Below are 18,956 nucleotides of genomic sequence, written 5' to 3' on the forward strand. Positions count from 1 at the left end.
CAGGCCAAGTGGGCCGGCCATGCCGGCGCGTGTAATATGGGGCCCGTGCCTCGGCTAGGCAGGGGGGCCCGTGTGGCGTGCCGGGCCATCTAGGCAGGTTTGACCACAAGTAGACCTTCAGCCTCGCACCGCCAGTCCACTCCGCCAGGTTGGCGTCTCGCATTCCTGGCCCCACCTGGCGGCCTCAGCGGGCCCCACCTGCCAGCGATTACCTCTCGCGCAGCCACCCCGTCTCACAACGCGAGTAGAGAGGGAGGGGGCGAGCACGCCGCCCGCCGCCTGCGTCGTCCATCGCCGCCTTCGGAGAAGGAGGAGGCCGGACCTATGGCGGGCCGCAACGACTTCGAGGACGACGACGTCAACCCCTTCGCCGTGAGTCCTCCATCCCTGCTTCACTCGTCGGCAACAGCCCTCGGGATACTTCCCCCGTATGCGTAGATCTCGGGATCCCTTTATTTTCTTAAACCGGTCTGGTTCGCGTGGGCTGTGCTCGTATTTGGGGCTGGCGTTGCTTGGATCTGAGGCTCCGAACGCGGGATGGGGATGCGATGGGGAGGTGCCGATTTGTGCGCTTCGAGTTGGGGATTACGCTTTGGTAGTTGTGTCCGCTAATTGCTCTGGAAATGGTTGGTTAGCTCTGGTTTTGTGCTCGTGTGATGAACTAGGCTGCCCAGTGGATGATTAGTAGCTGTGCTAGGTGATTGGAAGCGCGATGCGTGAACTAAAATGTAGCTTGGTTGCTGGAACTTGAGATTTGCTGTCGTAGCAGGCCAACACAATATGGTGTGTGTGGTACCGGTCTTATATGACTTGGTTTGCTTGTTAATTAGTTGATGAATACAAGTGCGAAGTTGTCGGAGCTTGGCTACTACTGTATGATATGTTCAACATCAGGGCATTTTAGGACATCTTTAATTATAGATCCAATGCTTTGAGTTCAGTAATTCAAGTGGTTTCCATGCACCAATGTGCTACAAGGTAAATGTATGTTAGTACATGGTTAATGATACCAGTGCCATTGTATAGATAGCTCATGGATAAAAATCGTAAGTCTGAGATTTCTCAAATTCTAGGGCTCTAGGTGGAAATTTCCAAAAATTGAACTGTACGTGTCGCAAGGTGTTTTGTACCACCCGGCAGTGGCAGCGCTAGAAGTCAGAACAAATGATGTCAAAGCTACATTCATGTGTGTATATATAGACAAACTGCAGTGAAGCACAAGCCTATTAGTTTAGCTAACCCAACTTGTGATGTCGCTTGTCATCGCATAGAACACGTAGGTTTATTTCTTGGTGATGTCATTGAGCTGATGTAATAAGACCACATTTGAGTGTAATCAACTTAAACACGCCCCGTTGTGTTGATCGTATGCAAAACTTAAAGTGCCTATGCACATGCCCATGGAAGCATATATGCATTGGCAGGCAATGCTCAGTAACATACTAGCACGCCAAAATATTTTATATTTTTTGTCATGCATATTTACTGATTACCGGGTATCTAATGCCAAAACCAGTCTCAAGTTCTAATATCAAGTAACTGCGCAGGCATGCAGCAAGTAACTATCTTTGCTCCCATCAAAGCTTTTGGTCTCTTTCAATCGTTAGATTCTTTCGTCTGATTTTTCATAGTATGCTATGGTATGTTGATGGTTCAGATGTAATTACGTATACATTACATAAAATATTGTTGTTGAGCAGCAGATTAATTGTTCCGGCAAAAAGAAGATCATGCTATTATTAAGTTGCTCAGAGGCTTCTAATTTTGTTTTTTAGCTGTCTGTTCCTAATATCTTCCAAATGCTTCATATTCTACAGGGAGGAAGCGTTCCCCCTGCCCCCAGTTCTCGGCTCTCACCTCTCTCCCACGAGCCAGCGGGTTTTTATAATGTGGACATTCCTATGGATTCAACTAAGGTACTTCTAGTTTTGAGAAGTTTTTTCTTCACTCTTGTGTCAATTTAGCTTCTTACTATAAGTGGATAAATGCTCTCTTTGCCATTTTCGTTGGTTATTTTTTATTATTACCAAATTACTTTTGGTGAAGATATTAAAAGTCTGGTCTGTCTTCCAAAATAATAAGGCATCCATGCATAATTAATTTTGTTATTTTTGTGAATTATTTGTTTCACTATAATTTTATAAGAATATATGCATGGACCAACCACATAAAACATTCTCTTGCATCTTTCAAAAGCAGTAAATATAAGGGTATTTTAGTCATTCTGTTTGGTGACTTTCTCAGTCTTGGAAGTTTCTTAGTTCATATGCCAGGCCAAAATGCGCCTTATAAAGTTCATTGTATGGAGTAAAACTGTATAGGAAATGTGATAGTTATTCCTTTATTTACACTGTTCACGTGCAAAGATAGTTTTGGCTATCCTTTCAGTAGTTTGTTTATGTACGATTCCTTATGTCATGCATGCATTTATCTCCCTTTAGGATGTGAAGAAAAAGGAGAAAGAGCTCAAGGCAATGGAACCTGAGACAAACAAACGAGAAAAGGTATGTGATTACAATTTCTGAGTGATTGGACAGTTCTCTGCTGCTCTTAGCCAGTTACATGAATACTTGCTAACTACTCCCTCCGTCCAAAAAAGCTTGTCCCAAGCTTGTCCTTCAAATGGTTGTATCTAGCACCAAGTTATTTCTAGATACATCCATTTGATGGACAAGCTTTTTCGGACGGAGGGAGTACCAGTTTCTCGTAAGTGGTGCCAACGCATATATAAAGCTAGAATGCACAATGTCACGAGGATTTGTGATTTTCATATGTACCTTCTGCATTGCTTTATTTAGTGTTTCATCCAGTGAACCAACGTAACCTTATTTATGTTGATTTTGAGTTTCCAGAATATTACTACTGCATATGGTAGCTATTCTAGCCCTAAAATCCCGATAGTTTATAAATGTTATATATATTAATCTGCATCTGGCAATGACTTGTGATGTGCTATGGTGATGTGCTGCTACATGTGTGAACAAATACATGGATCTGTGCTGTGATGTGCGGTGGCATGTTTACTGCTCATGCATATTGCTCACGGATCTGTCCACTGATAGTAGATGCTCATGTATATTGCTCCGTAGATGTGCTGCTGTCACTAGAGGAAATTCATGCGTGTGTGATGCCCTGTTGTCTACAGACTAGCAATTGGGGCGCCACCTGGTGGCGCCGCCTGAGAGAAGGTTGGGGCGGTGCCAGATGGGAGGCGCCCTCTCCACTCTCCTGTTTGTACTGAAACAATCATAGTTGGTATATAAAGATTCAAATAAGTGCTTCAATGAACTTCAACAAAATATTCAAAGCTAATTCAACATTGATCGGTCGCTGGTTCTGTAAAGAAACTATACTTTCCAATTAAAATACAATTTTGTTTTACTAATATGCGGAGCAGCTTTAACACTGATTAATCATTGCCTCATGAAAAGAATATGTAAACTACTATGGTAAAGGGATTCAAAACTCTACATTTAGTCAAGTCTCACCATAGTGCCTCCTTTTCTATTCTGTGAGAACATGCAAATTCCTTCTAATCACAACAGCAGGTAGCACACAAGCAAACTTCTAACATCACCTCCTAATGTTCTCTTCAGCTATTTCAGTTCTTAACTGTCCGACAACGAACCAGCAACGAACCTACAGTAACCCAAAAGAGCAAGCTAGGATGGAAGTGGAGGTGAGCCAAATCAAGATTGCAAGGGAGATAAAAGGAAGTATGGGTCACCTGGTTTGAATGGATGTGTGGTCACCTCAAGATCTGATTCCTTGCCCGCAATATAAACTCTTCCTCTCCGAAGGATCTATGTTCAAGGAACAACTCAATATCAAAAAAGTGAAGGTTACTAAAATAAACCTTTGGAAGTGATATTGAGAATCCGAAAAGACAAAAATCATAGGAGAAGGTCATCAATATTTGAGATATATTGAAGTAGATTAGTTCACAACAAGTGTCTGTATCTATCTAGTTTTTCAGGTTAATCGTATTGCACTATACTATACTGAATCTGTGCTAGCAAAGCCCCTTAAAATAGCATATACCTCTGACATCAATACAATCTGTGTATTGCATCCATCTCTCTTCTCACAAGATGGTTGCTAAACTTTGAATGTCAGAGCTTCATCATTAGTCATATGAACACAACATTCACTTCCTTGCTCAAAAATGCAAAAGGTACATTCTCAAATTTGTAGATTGAGTTCAGAAAGTTGTAGTCATTCAACAAATTATGCGTTAATTCTTTGCTTAATTATTAGGTATATGTATTAAGCCAAAATTGATGGAATAAGACCTAAGCTTTTTAGATGAGACACAATCTGATGTGAAAGGAGAGGTTCATGATCGGTCTCCACATCTGCCATGGAGGTTCTGATTATTGAGATTAGGAGTTGAAAGTACAGAAACAGAACATGGAATGGTAACTTCAGATTTTGGAAACATGGGAGAGAATGAAATAGTATTGGGGAGGCATCAAAGAAAAAAGCACCCCTCTCAACCATCGTGCCACTGCCGTCATAGAGGAAATATTAATTCTTCTTTTTAGAACATAGTCGTATAAAAAAAGGAGCACACAAAGATCATACTGAGAATTTGATCCAACATATGAAGCATCTTGTAAATCCGGCCATCAGAATCCTCTTCAATAAAATTTGAAGTACCTTCAATCTTTTCTCTGCTAGTCTGCTTGTTCACTGCAAGGGATGTACAAAAGCACTAATCATGTAAGTACTGGTAAAATTAAATGATGAATAATCACCAAATCAATAACCATGTAAGCGTACGAAGAAACAATGTTGATCAAACAAAAAGCAACTCACAATTTATACATGTTCCTATAAATTAAAGCATCGAGTCATAATGCATTTGCTTTGTGCATTTCCATTCCTGGTCATGCCATAAGTGTGCAACGTGCATGCGATTGTCTAAAGAGCGAAATAGAAATATTGTGTGTTTCTATCAGAAATTGAAACACATGACGCACACCTCTAAGTCTCAGGTGGAGGTGTGCGCTCTTGTTTGCATAAAGATAGTGCTTCCATTACTTATATCATCTAATATTTGCAAAGAGCAAGATGAATTTGTCAGGTAACCTTTGTATAAACTAAACAAATATTATTTGTATCAGCCTAACACAAATTGATAGGCTGACCCGTGAAACCTCAACCTAGCTCTTTATTTAATCTCCCAAATCATGGAGATGACATAGCTGATTAGTTTCCAGGGAAGAGACGAACCTAACTTCATTCTAGCTCCAAATGCAATCACATAGTTAGATGTAGCTAACCATGATTCTTTAGGATGATTTGACCACTAATTCGAGTAGATGCTTCTATCTCCCTTTCCTTGGCGGGAGGGAAAATACAGAAAGGATTCGAGGGATGCGGGAGGAGATGCAAACCTGAAGCATCGACCACACACGCCACCAGAGGGGAAAATGAATATAACAAGATAATCGAATGCCACGGTTCTAAAACTACAACGAACAACTATAATAAATGAACCGTTCTGTACTACCAAAATATTACAGTTCAGCATAATTCCATCAGGCCCTGCACCAAGTAACAGAAGAGAAAACCATGGCGAAGCTCACGAAAATCCATCTGACCCTGCCACCTAAAAAAAGAGGCGAGATGAATGGACTGATCTATAATTTAGGGCACACTTTCTGTTGGATCATCAACGCCAAAAAGAACATATATAAAGCATAGCCCGGACTACACACTTTGAACTATGGCAAAGAAGCTCAAATGCATATCCTTGTCGTCGTACCACCATTATATAAAGACTATTAAACGACAGTTGAACAACCTACTTTTAAAAAAAGGAGCAGGCATATAGAATTACTGACAGAACCATATTGAATGTAAACATTGATGTGAGTCAGTTTGTGCAACAACACATGCATAGTCATTTAATTCAATGTCTAAAAAAATGCTGGCATAATCTGAAAATTAGAGCATCCATGAAAAAAGAAAGAGGTATGTGATCCAACCATGGATTAGACATGCGTGCTTGGCCTTGATCGAAAAGGGAAGTCTTCCGTTGCCTTCCACCGAGTACAACTCGCGATCTGGTCGACGACGGCTTCGTCGTTCGGGTGGCTGAGGTCCACGCATGGATCTTACCATGGCCAAACGAAGGGGCCTCATCCTTGCCCCATCTTCTCACGCTGGTCACCCGTATTGGCTCATAGGCTAAACAGTACTGCAGATTGATCAAAGTAATAGGAGCACATGACGTTCTTAAATTTCAACTGCTTTGCCTCAATTCCCTTATTATGTATCTCCTACCAAGCATGGGACATCCAGGTTATATATACTAAACAAATAAAATTGAATAATCCATAAAGTATACAAATGGAAATGTAAGCAAGAGGGGAAACCCCAGAAATATGATTTGGCAGATGGAATTGGTGCATGATCCACACAATGGACAGCTAGGCGTGAGCCAAAAACAAGTTTTGTCCCTTATGTGGGTGCAGCCGCCTGGCATGTATATAATGAAATGCAATAAAACTGGAGCATATCTGAAACCCATAATTCCTTTTAGATGATACCTTTGCATATAGTAGTGAAGCAAGCTCATTAAATTCATATGGTTTGTGTAGGAAAAACATGCGATTGGAAAACAATATCATGTGGTTTAACTACAAAATTATAACTTGAGTTAGGTCCAAAGCATTGAAAATTTCAAAGCAAATTCCAGGCACAATTACTTCATTGTTGATAAAGGTCGTCCTCGATGAAACACCACAGTTTGATGATAATTTCCTAGTCCTTGCTTCCTTTGAGGTTTCCATTCTTAATGGTACTGTTAAACAAGTGCGCAAACGAAAAGGTGCTATGGCACCCGGGAGTCCAGACTCTCCCTTATCTGCCCGTTCAGCTCCGCTGAGATTCGTGCTATGATCTGCACATCAGCATACGATTTGCAGTGTCACAGTACTTAAACAGGTCATTTAAGATAAAGAAAGGTCTAGGCAACAGGCACTAGGCCTATGCGTGGGATGGCAGCAGGTCAAGCGTGTCAGTTTGATGAGACTACTCATAACCGGTGCATGTTAGCCACGGTCTAACATGCATGCAGTAATTTTCTGAAGGCCTCAGATTACTTATGTAAAGAGCTATGTGGCTTCTTCTGTATCCCTTCCCCAAACAGTATTTTTGTGAACCAGAGTATATACATTGCTCACAGAAGATCCCACTGAGTAGTAAAATGTAAGTAGCCTTTTTTTACCTTGCTCCTGCTGCTTCAGACGCATACAGGCACTCTAGCGGTCTAGCCACCCTTTGTTTCTTTTTATTAATGCGCTTACGCTCTCTCATTATCTACAGTATCAACATGTCTAAGGAGACACGTCTTTTCAACATGTCCTTTCGACGTCTCAGGTAATGGTTGGAATCCGCCTAGTAGGAACTGTGCCAGTCTAGTTCCGATATGGCTTGGCGACCGAACAAGCCTGTTAAACGAAAGATAGCTACTCTTCTCTGGTACATATCTCCAGGCATTGAATTGTAAATGTACGGTGCTGATAAAGGGGTGTCTGGACACCCGGGTACTGAAAATCCATTCTCAGTGCGCAAATGCAGCTATCAGTATAAAAAGATTGGGATGATACAAAAGAACAGGAATACAAGAAATTAGCTACACACAGACATTCAGGTATTCAGACACAACATATGCATCTGAAAAATAATTTACCCAAACCTAAAAACTGAAGCATAAAACCTACAATTAATGAGATAAAAGTGGAAATGAAAACAACATTCTTCAAAAGGAAAATCATCTCAATTTCTAATAAATCATCGTTATTCAGGAAATAGATATATATACAATGTATAAATGCCTACTTAATAAATATTTGAGCAATTGCAATACACTCAATTTGTTCTGCTTTGAAATGGACTGGCATGCTCAGAAAAACTTGGTAGTTGACGGTTAGTAAAAATAGCTGAGACTGGAGATAGATGCAGTAGAGTAAGACTTATATAGGTGTGAACAGCAAACAAACAGAGCAAATATCATGTAGTTATGCACAACTCCGTCCATTCCAAGATGCCTTATGGTGCGTACAAATTACACATTCATCAAATCAATACAAAATAATGCAAGGCAGAACATGATGTGATGATCGCTGAACTTAACCAGGTTTACTCTAGGAAAGAGGAGAGCAACACACAGATATATTCTGAATAACTGAATCTAACATGTCATACATTACACTACATTATGCAATAACTCCCACTACCAAATGGTAGTCTCCAACAAATTAAAACTGGTGCGCCATACCAAGAGGCCTTGTAGATAAAGCATATATATTGTTCAAAGCAAAACATGGGGTAACATATTACTACTCAGCAGTCATCAAACTCAGGCACATGATTCAGGAAATCAATAAACAGTGGGGTGGCTCATACCTTGATAAAGCCAATGTCCTTGGCGTTGCTGCGGAAGCAATGCCTGCAGCACACACGTACTTCCGGATCAGGCTATGCGAGTTGCCGCAGACACGGGATACTCGTTCATCTTATCACACTCATGGAAATTTGAGAGTATATAAGAACAAACAATAATCAGAAACAAAGAGGGGCTGTGGATCCAGATAAGGGCAATGGACATGGGCATACCTGGGCGAGGCGGATCCCATAGTAGCTGAAGGTGTCAGCGATAACACCAATGCATTACAGTCATAATAGTAACCATTTTGTTTGCTAGTCGACCAACCATCGTCATCGCCGACAGTGTTGACGCGCTCGCACTTGTCGACCTATTCACTGTATTTACAGGAAAAAGAATTCAATCTTTAGTTTCAGGTCCAGATAAGCCTAACGTAGTTGCACCAACTCAATAGAGTAAAGAGTTCTTTGTTGGATTCAAGTTACATATCAGTAGGCTCAGTCAGCGCTGCACCAATGAGAACAGACAATCAGCACAACATACTGAATACATGTAGCTCATCAAGGGTAAACCTCTACTTAAGACTATTCCCTTTACATGACATAGTTATACACAAACTTCAACACATGTGGCTCAACAAAGATTAACCTCTATAACATTGTATTTCCTTTAAACAATATTTTTATACATGTTCAGTTTTGAACTTCTGATGTTGTAGAAAAAGGAGACAAAGACTATACACAAGTTTTGCAATACTACGCGAGTTGAAAGACATAATACTACAAAGAGCATAGAAATATGCTTGTGCATCTTATGAAATTGAGGAATATCATGCTAAACCTTTGTTTCATCAAATTGTTGGAAAACTTCAGTCCAGTCCATAAACTAAGTATCCACGAGATATCAAAAGGAAACCAAACCAGGAAGAGCACGTACTTCCGGGGAGGCGCGGATGGTGCGTGTGGCGACGAGGCGAGGCACGAGGAGGCTGCGGTGGGAGACTGCAAGGGAGGCACGGCGCGGCGGCAGGGCAGCGGCTGTTGCGGCAGCGGCCGCAGGCGCGAACGATCGGCATGGACAGGGACATGTGGATCCCAGAGGTGCATCACACCGTCGCTCGCTAAGGAAAGGGTAGGGTTGGGGTTGCGTCACGAACAGAGATGTTCACCTTGTCCATTCCTTTGGCATCAGGTCGCAGCGAGCGAGCTCCTCACACGTCTTGACCCTGCATTGGTGTGCTCACGTCGCCGTGGCCGGGATCTGGACCTGCTGCTCGATCTACAGCGAGGGGGAGGGGACGAGGTCGCCAGTGGTGGGAGGAAGGTGAGGGGAGGAGAGAAGGGGTGGGGTGCAGGCCGTGGGGGAGGACGTTGGTGGCGGCGACAGCTGGAGGGAGAGGAATCGACGGGCTAGCTAGGGTTGGCTGATGTGTTTCTCCCTTTTTTTCTCTTCGTTCTCCAGCACGCACCAATCAATCGCGAAGGCGCCACGTGGACCATGCGAGCGGACGCTCCTTGTGCGTACGTTAATGTGTTCGATTTGAGGAAGCGAACAGAAATAAGATGTTCTGTATATGCTCATGTATATTGTTGTTGCCTACAGATTCCTTCGCCGGTGTTGTGCGGCGGGGCAACCGAAGTTCGTCTCTACAAGAGATCACAATATGGATCGCCGCTGGTTCAAATAGCTGGTCTTGTCCCTGTCGCACCACCCCGAGCTGTGGAGGGCGGCTCTGATGATCCCGACCAAGAGTTCGCCGGTGAGCCCGCTCTGTATCTGGCGGTGGTCCAAGACGGCCACACCATCGACATTGCGCGGCTGCTATTCCACGGCGGCGAGCCTGCGCTGGAAGCTGACAAGGCCGAGGACTACTATGCGGCGGCGGAATTCAGTTCTAGCGAAGACGACCAGTCCCTCCCATTGACCCTTGACGACTATGCGATGGTGAAATCCAACTGGAGCGATGATGACTGGGCCCTCCCATCAACAGGTGGTGCTATGTCATTTTTGGGAGGGCTGGGGTGCAAGGAGAACTCGGGGATTGGGGACTGGGACTGGGATGGGGATGGGGCGGATGAGGATGAGGATGAGGATGGGGATGGGGATGAGGAGGATGAGGATGAAGATGGGGATGGGGAGGATGAGGATGAGGATGAGGATGAGGATGAGGATCGGGATGAGGATGGATCAATTTCTGGAGGTTATGATAGTGGTGATGATTCAGAATGCAGCAAGGAGGATGGAGATGAGGAGCATGGGGATACTGACCAAGATCTGATTAAGCTTCGTATTTGGCCAGCGCAGAAGCACCTGTTGCTTAAATTTTTTAGTAAGTTCTCAACTTGTTTTAAATTCGATCATATGATCTGATAACTATATATGTAATTTCTCACTCATCGGGGAAAATGTTTGTTCCCAGGCATAGAGTATATTCACCTAATGCATGTACTGAATTTAGTGCCATACCTTCTCCAATACTCAATGGAATAAGCTAGGAACTAGTGTCAGCAAAAAGAGTTAACACGTCTAGATTAAGTTTTCAAGCAATGATTGAGACCATGGACTAGAGTTTACACCCAACAACCATGTTTGGATTAGCTCCTGTAGTTTAAGGTCCAATGAGGCTCCCAGCTGGCAAGTTTGTGAGCAATGAAATTGCTGCTTGGGGAATACAGCACGTCAACCCTTGCAAAATCAAGGCCTTGCATTGTAGAAATTAGTGTCCCCTGTCCTTATCCAGATGCCAGCAGCAAGGGCTAGATTTTGCAAACTCAAGGCTTTGCACTATTTGAAACCGTGAGCTAGACTTTCCACCCACCAGCCATGTACAGTCCAGGGTCTGCAGATTTGCATATGAATGTTTTGGGGGATTTATGTCACTCTTCTTATATTTGTGACTTGTGTAATTAGTTTGACACATGCATCATGGTAGTTAGATCTAGTCATTTAAACTTGTCGGGTTGTTTGGTTGCATCATGAGACATCCTTGTTGAATTGAAATACACCTGCACATGTTGTGATCATCTGGATTGCCTTCACATGCATAGTTGGTCCATTTAATGAAGATTCTCGGCAGGTACAGGTCTTGTTAAGAAGTGATTTTAAATATAAATATGAGATAGAAAGAGAGGGGAGGTTTGGAGAGTATGAGACAGTTAGTTACCTTAAAAAGGAAAGGGAGTTCTGTTCGCTGTTTCTTTTATTCTGTTGTAATGCGTGTTGGTCATATATGGATTAGAAACTTGATTTTCTGTCGGAGGTAAGGTAATCAATGTCAAAGGGAAAAATGGGCAACCTTTTTGTTGAACTGAGAGGACCTCACCTCTCCTTCTATTGCTGTGGCGGCTGTTCAGGAGCGCCAGTTGCTAGGTTGCACAAGAAGAGGGCCCTCCTAGATACTTAAACTAGAAATGCCACTTGGGCCAAAGGTAGATGGGCCAGGCCCATACCGGTTCAACTTCTCAATGGAGAAAAGTAAGTCATCTAGCCATAAAAGATCCGTGATGTTCTGTTTTTTGTAGGTGGCAAGCAATGGAAATTAACAAAAGCCTACCGCCTAATCTGGTTGAAACGTGATGAATTGGAAGAGCTATGCAAGTTTTCTCTTAAAATGGATGGTCCTATTCCTGCTCCCTTTACCACAGTCAGTGTAGGCCCATAACTAAGTTTTGCTTAAGCTTTTGTACTGTTTTAACACTCTTTGTAATGTATTTATAACTAAGAATGGTTGTTCTTACAGGTTTTCAAAAATGCGAACAGTTCAATCAATTTTGAAACGAACGTATGTATAAATTATCCCTTAACCCTATATTTGCTTGTGTTGTAGTTTAAAAGTCTAATATTAGTTTTCAAAATCTTAGGTTCCTTCTGAAACTGTTGATGATCTTCTAGCTTGTTTGAAACCGTCAATCAACAGTTTCCATGTTTGTAAAAAACTTGGTAAGAGTTATTAATAATACTATTCGTACAAATATTTTGTTTGTCAGTCTATGAATTGATATTTGTATTTCTATTTGTCATAGGCAAAGCTAGCGACTGCAAAAATTTTAAGTGCCTTATTTCGGGTAGTAAATGTGCTGTTAAATGCATCCCTCTGCGTGCATCTTGCTTCGAAGAGCCAAGGTCATTTAAAATTATTTTATTTTCTAAACCTAATCTATTAAATATATTTTCAAACTAAGTTATTTTTCTCTATTTAGGGAAGTTAGCATCATTTCAAGTTTGAGGAATGGGCGCATTATGATGCTTTTTCAAGTAATGTCTACAAGAATTTCCCTCCAGTTGCTCTCGAGGTTTTTCTGAATTTTTTTTTAGGCCTGGATAGAACCGTGGAATCACAAAAGGCTTCCCCCACAAGAAGATTATCTGTTTCTCCATCTAGAGCTCTGCGCAAGGTTCATATTCTGTTACTATGATTTTAGCTCAACACATATTTTATCTAGCAGTAACGTAGTTATGCATATGCTTCATGTCAGTAGCCAGAGCCTGCATATTTTATCTTCACATAGGACTTAACCTGTGCCTGATTCTAAATACACATAGTTCATTAAAAACTCATCTACACTGCATATGCTCACTCATTCATACATATAGCCTAATGTGAAGATGCTGAAAATATGATGGTTCTAATTGACCAGGCAGTTTTCAAATTTTCTTCACTAAATAGCTATGCAAATTATAGGACGTAAGCGGAGTATTTATTTTTTGGATTTCAGCAATATCATTGCAGATTTGTGTGACCCGAGCGGGAAATCTTGTTTGTCTTATGTTCTTGTTCTGACACATGGTACTGATTAATCATTGTCATTCTCCATAATACTATGCAAATAAGGACAGTTCTCAAATTTGGTGTGCGTTATGAAGCTCTACGTTGTTAATATAAGGCAGAGGCAGCAACATGCATATAAGATCGCAATTCAATCCCATCTCGAATTTTAAGGTCCTGGATTAGCTGAGTCTTTCCAGTACATATCTGAGAGATATGCTCTAGAATAAGTAACTACTCCCTCCGTTCTTTTATATAAGGTGTATTTGTTTTTTGATAAAATTTCACAATGTAAGGTGCATTTCTTCTAAATCCTCATAATTCCCTTTTTATCCCTCCAGAAAGAGGAAAGTATCTCTCTTTTGATTTTCTGTATCTCTCCTTGTATCAAAAGGAGACTATCTCTGTCTCGATTGCATGTATCTCTTACTTTACTGCACTCACTGATTTACTTGCCACTAACAAATTTGTCAAGGGTACACTTTTGTCCTAACACCTCTATAATTGTGCGCCTTGGTCACCGTGTCCAAAATAATACACCTTACATAAAGAAATGGAGGGAGTATTAGCTTCTGCAGTACATTAATCCCCTTCCAGTTTCCATATGTGACGTGGTAAGTAGGCTGTCTTGACAGATGATGATGCTGCCTAATGTTGAAAGCCGAAATGGTTGCAGCTGGCATCATTCAATAAGCTACTCGATGCAGATATATAGACGATATCATCTCAACTACAATTTCCAACCACCCAGCAGCCCCTATTATTTCAATTTGTGTAATTTAGAGATGCTCTTCGGGAACTTGAGAGAATAGTTCTAAATGATTAAGCATCACTTTCAGTAATGTCGTTGATTTGACGAATGATGAGTTGGGAGTCTTGCTCTCGCGCTCGTGTTCTTGATGCCTTCTGCTTTTGTCTTTTCCCCCTTGCACTTATGCTGCTCCAAGCCCTTTTATGGGCAACAGTCAGGGAAGAAAAATGGAGTGACGCACAACTGTGTCGTCATTAAGTTGTTCGGCCATTATGATTTTTGTGCTCAGTAGTTTAGATCACATAAGAACAAAGAAAGCGCTTGAGTTTTATCTGCAGCACGCGGGAGTGGGAGTCGTACTGGCCTGCACCCATCTTGCCAAGTCTGGGAGTTATGCAATGTTCTCAATCTTGCCAATTTGAATAAGTTTGTGCACAAGGGTGGAACTAGATTAGCTAGCTATATATCTAATGCAACCACAGATGGATGAACTTGTGTCATGAACATGTTAGCTTTTGGTGGAAGGAGGGAGCTGCATTTTATATCTCAATGCATGCATTATTACATCATCATTTAGCCTTATTAATGCCTGATTGTTTGCTTCTCTTTTCGTGTAACTTCCAAACAGCACACTGACGGACGTGCTTTTGCCTGAAAAGTTTGCCTCAATTCCGGATAGGCGGAAACTTTTCGAAGAGATAGTAAGAGGTGTCAAAACACTGCATCGTGAATTTATTGTTCACCGGGATCTTAAGCCAGATAACATATTCCTGGGCTCTGATTATGAAGTCCGAATTGGAGACTTTGGAGATGCCTGTTGTGGCCAAGACGAGCTCGGAAAATATGGCGGTACGCCTAATTGTGGCACAAAAAGTTATTTGGCGCCAGAGCTTGACAGTGATGAGAAGATAACTGAGAAGGTATGTGTTTGATTTCTATTAGTTGTTGCCAACTTGGTTATTTACACAACCAGGGTCCACTTTTGTTGTTACATGCCATCTTTTCCCGTTCCGTTTGCTAGGTTTCTTTTCGCAGCATGTCTGTTTTTTCTGTGTCTCAGCCGGGTTTCCTCAGTAGCTCCTCTTTTGGATCTTTGTTTTTTTGTTGCCTTTTGGCTTTATATTGGCAGTCTCTCTTTTGTTTCGTAATGTGTTATGAACGTGCTAGGCTGATAGGTTAGATCTCCCCTGGACAGATGAGGTGTGGCGCCCAGGAAAAGGAGGCTGCCACACAACAAGAGCAGGGGAAAAACTGGAAGGATAATTGCGATTATTTTTCTGCTTGTCTATTGATTGATATTGCTAGGCATTATATAGCCAGCTTACAAACTTGGACGCCTAGCTGAACTAATAAACTTTAGGAAATAACTAACTTGAGAATAAAAAAATATCTAAGATTTAAACTACTAAGGATACTTATCCCCTTTAATTTCAGCCGTGACCTCCTTGGTGGCCTTATCGAAATTGCTAGACGCACGGACGAGTTACAGGGTGTTCATGGGCCCCTTCCTCTAACCCCGGCTCGACCTGCTGCCGGCGACCTCGACTATCAGGCCACCCCTCTGCTCCCCTCCGCCCTTCCCTCTTTCCTCTCCTTCTCCCTCTCGGCTCACATCTCTCTCTCTCTCTCTCTCTCCCTGTAGTTGCTGCAGCAAGGAGCCGCCGTCGCCAAGTTCTTGCCGGACGCGCCGCTGCCTGGATCCGGTGTTCCCGCACCTGCATCGCCTCTGCCTCGACCGCCTGCGTTGACCGCGTCCCTGCGCCGTTGCTGCCTTCTGTCGAGCACGAGCTCGATCCCCTGCTTCCCCACATCGAAGGAACCAGGCGCGTTGACTTCGCCTGGGCCGGGGCCTGCATCCGCCCCCTGCCGGCCTCACACCCCCCCCCCCCCCCCCCCCCCCCCCCCCCACCCCCACGCGAGAATTTCAGGTGGGTGGGGTCCCTCCCCAAGTTAAAATGACCCCATAAAACCCCCGTACTGGTCTGTGAATGTACCATTACTCTGGCCTTATTGTGGCTCCTAGAAGGTATGTCCCGACATAACATCTCTCTCCCTTTTTGGACACTTCATCCTCGAACTGGACTACGGACTGCTGTTAGCCCCTTGCAGCCTCCATAGAAACGTCTTCCTTGCTGTCGTCTGCACCTGGATCAATCTCCAGGACGAAGTGTTTTTTGCAGCAGTGGCCAGCCACGAATTTCTCAGTGGAGTTGTTACATAGGCCTTCTTCATGTCGGGCTGCCATCACTGCCAGTATAAGCGTAAGTCGTGGGTGGGCTGCTGGAGATGCTACTATTGCAGGTCCTGGAGGTAGTGCTGCTGGAATCGTAGGTGCAGGTGGTGCTCCAAGGTCTGGGAATGGCTGGTGGCATGGTTTTCACTTTCAGTGAGATTTCGGTGAAATTCACTGAATTTCAGTAATTTCAGCAGACACTGAAATATTACGTTTCGGCCAAAATATTTCAGCAATTTCAGTATAGCACAACAATTCCAATATTTTTCATAATATTTTTTAAAATTTTCAAATTTTTAATTGAATTCAAGTGAATATTTCGGTCATTTGGCTGAAATGGAAACTGAAATCACTGAAATTCACTGAATTTCAGTGATTTCGGTTGGTGCTGAAATTTTTCTGAAACTGAAATTGAAAACCATGGCTGGTGGACACCTAGTGATAGCGGTGTTGGGGGCGTCCACTGTGCACGTTGCTAGCTAGTAGACTTGCAATAGGAAGCAGTGTCCGGGAGATGCACGGTAGTGGACTTGTATTTCATGGCAACAGCAGCAGCAAGTAATTGCATTTTATACTCCCAAGGCTATTTTTTTCCAGAAGACCAGAGAGTCTCTCCCCAGTTCCATTGCAACACAATGAAACCATACAGAGTCCAGTCCTACAACTAAAAACAGCTGGAAAGTAGTGTAGGATAAGTGCCTGGAGTTCAGAACAGAAGGAAACTGCATAAAAACTTGCGAGAATATGAAATATGTTTGCCCCATAAACTAGAAAGCAGACATGGTACAAGCACAAGTGCAGAGGAGCCCACTACCTCCAGGTGCACTGTGTGATGGCGCATTCTCGCCGAAGTCAGGCCAAGATTCTTGCTTGCTTGCATCACCCATGGTGAATCATCGTGGTTAGGCCCAGCGGTCATCGCAGGATATTTACTAGATATGCTATAAAGCAATCCAGTACCTTCAATGTCTCCTTGTGCAGCAGCCGCCAGTCTCTTAAGTAGCGCAGAGGACCTTTCGCCCCACGTGGTTAACATTGAGTCAAACACCAAATCATCAAGACAGTTCCGTAGCCCTCAAAGGATACTTCTGTAGCTAACTTGTGGTTTCACCATGCTAGAGCTTCGGCTATTAACATGCTTTCCTCCGATCGCTGCCGTTGGTTTGCTTGGTTGAGAGAGACAAGTCTACTTTTTGGTCGTCGTTTCTTCTTGCCATTTGCTTCTTTCTCTTTTCTTTTCTTTCCATTTTTACTCCTTTTTCTTTGTGCTTTTCCCTGCTTCTTGGTGACATGAGACACCCGTCTCGCCTTCAACTTGCTTCACATCCTGCTGTCTTCCTCCTTGTTTGCTGCGTTGTCATCCGTGCTTGCCGTTGGTTTCTGCTCATTCGGTTTCTTGCACTTGTGCGTTATGCTTGGTAAAACACTGAATATTCGTGGTTATCTTTTGGCAGGTTGACATTTACTCAGTCGGTGTAATGTTTTTTGAGCTGCTGACACGATTTGGGTCTTTATTGGAGAGAGCGTTGGCATTTGAGGAACTGAGAGATAAAGGGCCTCCAGATGGCTGGAAGGGTGATTATGAGGGCGACCGCGAGCTTTATGATAGAATGACCGCTTTGAAACCTGCTGACCGGCTTTCGTTGGATGAGATCCTGGTAATGGTTTATTTTTGTGCTCACGATAATAGTACCAATGAGGATATGAAAAAAAAACTGACATCTTTATGTGCAGATGTATATTCAGCAACACCGGGGATCGACTGCAGATATGGGGAACAGACGGCTCTAGAACAAGAAAGGTCTGGCTGTTGAAGTAGAAAGGCTGGGGGAGAGTCCTGATCTCCGTCTCTGTTCGGTAACACTTGTACATATGATGTAACTAAGTAGTGCAGTCCTTTGGAGTCTAGCCTCTCGTGTGCCTAGCATGCACCTGATGTAACTAACTAGCCCAGTCCTTCGGAGTCTACCAGCTCGCATGCCTCGCATGCACCTGCGTCTCTGGCATTCTTCTGAACAGAGCCACGGGTTTCCAGCCCTTTGAAGTCTAGCCGCTCGTGTGCCTAGCATGTAATCTCGCCTCGCTAGTTGAGATGCGGCCTTGTCCGATGGAAATTTTGTAGGATCCTATTTCGTAGGAATTTTTGTCTATACTACTGGTCTTTTAGTTCAAAAAACCGCTGTCGCCAAGAATTGTATGGATACAAAAACGTGAGTTTAACGTAGGTGATTATGTATTGCTATACAACTCTCGTTTGAAATTTTTTGCAGGAAAACTTCTCTCTAAATGGGAAGGCCCCTATGTTATCGAAGAGGTCTATCGTTCCGGTGCCATAAAAATCAACAACTTCGAAGGCACAAATCCGAAGGTGGTAAACGGTCAAAGAATCAAATATTATATCTCAGATAATCCCATAAATGTTGAAACCAATATTATTGAAACCGTAACCCCGGAGGAATACATAAGAGACTCTTTCCAGAACGTTTCAGACCCCGAAAAGGAATAGGTATGTGGTACGGTAAGTAAACCGACTCCAAAACAATTTCTAAGGCAATATTTCTCCGTTTTGAAATATTTAGAAAAATAGAAAAATAAGTAGCAGTCCGGGAAGGACACGAGGGCCCCACGAGGGTGGTGGCCTGGTGGGCGCGCCCCCTACCTCGTGAGCACCTCGTGTGCCCTCCGGACTCCGTTTTCTTACACGATACGTATTTTGGTCGGTAAAAATTCATTATATATCCTCCCGAAGGCTTTGACTCCCGTATCACGCAAATATCCTCTGTTTTCGTTTCGAGTTGTCCGGTTGTAG

General features: G+C 42.9%; 1 protein-coding gene across 6 annotated transcripts; it reads left to right on the forward strand.

Moving 5' to 3' along the window:
• The first annotated feature begins 154 nt into the window (after positions 1-154).
• On the forward strand, positions 155-18,369 carry LOC125525362 (eIF-2-alpha kinase GCN2-like). Of its 6 annotated transcripts, XR_007291273.1 has the most exons (14): positions 155-372; positions 1,818-1,916; positions 2,442-2,504; positions 3,597-10,727; positions 11,920-12,047; positions 12,138-12,179; positions 12,259-12,337; positions 12,421-12,520; positions 12,598-12,652; positions 12,713-12,792; positions 14,543-14,834; positions 15,349-15,940; positions 16,024-16,175; positions 17,602-17,805. XR_007291273.1 is itself a non-coding variant. In XM_048690358.1 (13 exons), exons 4-13 carry the CDS (start codon positions 9,896-9,898, stop codon positions 17,936-17,938), a joined length of 1,869 nt encoding a protein of 622 aa, XP_048546315.1. In that variant the 5' UTR covers positions 155-372; positions 1,818-1,916; positions 2,442-2,504; positions 3,597-9,895; the 3' UTR covers positions 17,939-18,369. The 6 variants fall into 6 exon arrangements, 3 of the variants coding, with proteins under 3 accessions (XP_048546315.1, XP_048546316.1, XP_048546317.1); XR_007291271.1 differs by having other exon boundaries at positions 15,349-16,175; XR_007291272.1 differs by having other exon boundaries at positions 16,024-17,737.
• The last annotated feature ends 587 nt before the right edge of the window (positions 18,370-18,956 follow it).

Source organism: Triticum urartu, chromosome 7, assembly GCF_003073215.2.
Source record: "Triticum urartu cultivar G1812 chromosome 7, Tu2.1, whole genome shotgun sequence".
Lineage (NCBI taxonomy): Eukaryota > Viridiplantae > Streptophyta > Magnoliopsida > Poales > Poaceae > Triticum > Triticum urartu.